At 40.7% G+C, this 3,424-nt stretch overlaps 1 protein-coding gene across 1 annotated transcript; it reads left to right on the forward strand.

Annotated features, from left to right (window-relative positions):
• Positions 1-460: 460 nt before the first annotated feature.
• Positions 461-1,360, forward strand: LOC147428293 (uncharacterized). Its single transcript, XM_086497010.1, has 2 exons — positions 461-851; positions 944-1,360. The coding sequence occupies exons 1-2, from the start codon at positions 471-473 to the stop codon at positions 1,148-1,150; spliced, it is 588 nt and encodes a 195-aa protein (XP_086353136.1). The 5' UTR covers positions 461-470; the 3' UTR covers positions 1,151-1,360.
• Positions 1,361-3,424: the final 2,064 nt, after the last annotated feature.

The following is a 3,424-nucleotide window of genomic DNA, read 5'->3' on the forward strand; positions in this document are numbered from 1 at the left end:
AAGCTTTTGCTCTCCCTTGAAATTGTCAGGAGGACCTAAGACATTGTGTAGCACACTTGACATGATTGCCGGGCCGTATTGAGTAGTAGATATACCTAGTATAGAGCGGATGTATGGCGGGGGTAGAAAACGAGAGAAGGACATGTGAGGAGTGGGTTGTGTAAACAAGATAAAATTTGTGGTTGCTCACGTCTGTGTAATTTATTTTTTGTACCATTTTTGAAAGTAGAAATTGTGGTTACTTATCAATTCCACCAAAGGAATGAAATGTGGTTACTTATCAATTCCACCAAAGGAATGAAATGTGTAGCAACACACCGGTTCTAAATCCAAATACACAACCATTCTAAATGTAAGTGAGAGTGTGTTAGATTTAGAAGATACCATTTTCCCAGCCTGCACTGACCTAGTTACTCTCTACGCATACATACATACGGTGTGCGTGCTGCTAGCTATTAGAAGCTAGCAATATGGCCTGCAAAATTATGACAGCGGCCTTGCTGCTTGTGCTGCTGGTTCACATCGTGGCAAGCACTGCCGCTGCTAGCGGGGAAAGCACTGCCGCATGCATCCCCAAGCATGCGAGGATTTTATGGAGCAGCACGGAGGCCAGCAAGAACGAGGCCAGAGACCTAGCCAACGATGCTGCCAGAATCTACAACGCATCCACCCCAATGATCCATGCCGGGCTCTGCAAGAGGTTTAGGGTGGGGGCCGTTATGCATTCCCTGATATGTCTGGTGAGTCCCCCTTTGAAAGCCAACAGCAGCAGACGACCGCTAGACTTGCATCTTGCTTTCTTCAGCAATGTGATTTGTGCCCGCGAGAGTGCGGCACGAGAGATTCAGCTGGTATACTTTCTTGATTTCTAATGCTGCTCCAATTAGTACTTGTTCGGAAACTGCTTTGATTCAACAAGTTTTTTGGTTTTGGAAACATGCAGAGTTCGAAGAGGAAGAGGCTTGGCTTTGGTGGTGAGCTGCTGAGAGCTTTCCAACACAGGCCAACATACAAGTACCGATGCCCCTTCCATCTTTTCAGTAATACTTGGGCAATATTATTGTGGCTGGAAATAAGGACTTATGGACCTTCATTAATAAAAAACCAAAGCAGCTTTCGTTTTGTTTTCCAATGTTCCATTTGTCTTTGACTGCCACACCATAATGGCATGTTGTAGCATGCTACCATGTTACACATTATTACTTGTATATATTTATGCTGCTTTCATATGCTGAGGGAATCTTGAAAGTTGTGTCAGCATGAGCCACTTTTGTGGCTATAAGCAACTATTTTGTAAATTCTTGTTCTCATGGACCACAAAAAACCTCATCACAACCTTTTAGGGATTGGTTCTCAAGGCATGTAGGGAGTTGAAAAAAAATAGAAATAATTAATTTCATGTAAAACTATTATTTTTTAAGAGCCATCTTTTAGGTACAATCAAACAAAAATCACTCAAAAAAATTGATATCCCATGTAAACCCCTTCAAACCCTTCAGAGCACATTGAAACTTTTTTGAAAAATACATGGATATATATGCAATGAGAATATATGCATATACTATTTTTAGAAAAATAACTGCGGACTTGTTTTAGGCCTCAAAAACATGTATGCTCTCAAATTTAAAAGCCAGTTTTGTGGCTTCTTACTATTTTTAGTAAATTAAAATTTTTAATTTTACACTTTTTTGAGATAAATGGTTTACTAGAGTTTTCATCTATGTCATAGGATCTCAATGGTATTCTATGATCATGGTTTATTGAAAAATAGGCAGTTATAGAGACAATTTTATAGAATGAGGTGCCAAGCCACTATTGTGGCTCAAGCCACTTAAGTGGCTCAAACTAAGGGTGCATGGGCTCATCCAAAAAGGGTAGTAGAAACACACAACCTTGTAAAAATGGTGCCAAAACCTAATGCAATGATATTTCATAGATGGGTTCAATGGCTCACATAAGGACTATAAGAGTCCATGGGCTAATATTTAATGCTCGGGTGAATTAAAAAACGTTATACCCATGGCGAAGGTATCTCAAGACTTGATCTACAACCGACCCACAATGCAACATTGAGAGGCCTCATCTCTAATCGAACCAACATACACATGTTTGGTAAATGTAATTCTCTCTCTCTCTCTCTCTCTCTCTCTTTGCTTTTTGGGGATAAATATATTTTACATTATGACATATTGTACATGCTCCCATTTTAAAATAGTAGAAAAAATTCCTGCATCATCATCTTCTACTCCTTCTTAGGCATGGTCAAATAGTCTTCCATAAGCCTAGTTTTAAGAAGTTTCCAATGCAATATCTAAGTTTCAAAGGTACTGCTATCAACTGTATCTGGAAATGAGAACTTGGCCTTGAGTAATAAAAACTCATATATACGTATATATGCTCTCTCTCTCTCTTTTGAAATGATTGCTATATTATATTACAATATCATGTCATCTCTCTCTCTCTCTCTCTCTCTCTCTCTCTCTCTCTCTCTCCCCTTGAACTACCACCAAGCCACAATGAGGCACTGAGAGGCATCTCTAATTGAAGCAACATCCATGTGTTTGAAAATTGTAATGCTATGGTGTTATCATATACATGTGGTAGTGATGTGTGTGAACACACTAGGACCACCGGGCCTTTTTTTCCCTCTTTAGGAGGTTTTTTCCCCCGAGCATTGTATATACGCCCATCACTCTAGGGCTATCTATCTTTCCATTGCACACTAAGTAACACACTCTCTATTGTGTGCCTTGAGCTTCCTTTGTCTTCTCCAAGCTGTGTGTGTTTCTTTGCAACCCTAATTCCAACAATTGGTATCAAAGCAGGTTGCGTCCTCTCGGGCTTAGTCGTCAGCTGCTCTAGTGCACGCCTGCTCACTTTCTCCGATTTCAGTGAGCTTTGGCGAGCGTTCGCAGGTCGAAAAATTCTCAAATTTTTTATTTGGGCTCATTTCGGCCTCCATTTCCACTACAGAGAGTACTGCACAGGCTATTTCGTCATTTTGTGCAAAATTTTTGACAATGTTGCCTTATAGTCTTCTATGGTTTGTGCTATATAGCACGTGCAACATTTACCATGGCTGACAACAACAACACAGATGTGTTCAAGATGTTTGCTGCTGAGGACATGTTGGATGGGGACAACTATCTTATGTGGGCTTATATGACGAAACATGCTCTTGTGTCAAAGGGCGTCTGGAACATTGTGCAGGGCATTGATGTACGTCCTGGTTCTGAGGATGTTGCAGGTCTTGTTGCTGTTAGAGTTGTTTTGCCTGCGACAGAATAATCTCGTTGGGATGTAAAGGATGCGCAGGCTCATGCATTGATTGCGTTGTCTATGAAGCGCACCATTGTTCCTCACATCCGTTCAGCAAAATCTGCAAAACAGGCTTGGGATATTCTAGCATGTCTTTATGCAAGCC

Source organism: Adiantum capillus-veneris, chromosome 23 (assembly GCF_014529385.1).
Source record: "Adiantum capillus-veneris isolate H3 chromosome 23, ASM1452938v2, whole genome shotgun sequence".
NCBI classification, from domain to species: domain Eukaryota; kingdom Viridiplantae; phylum Streptophyta; class Polypodiopsida; order Polypodiales; family Pteridaceae; genus Adiantum; species Adiantum capillus-veneris.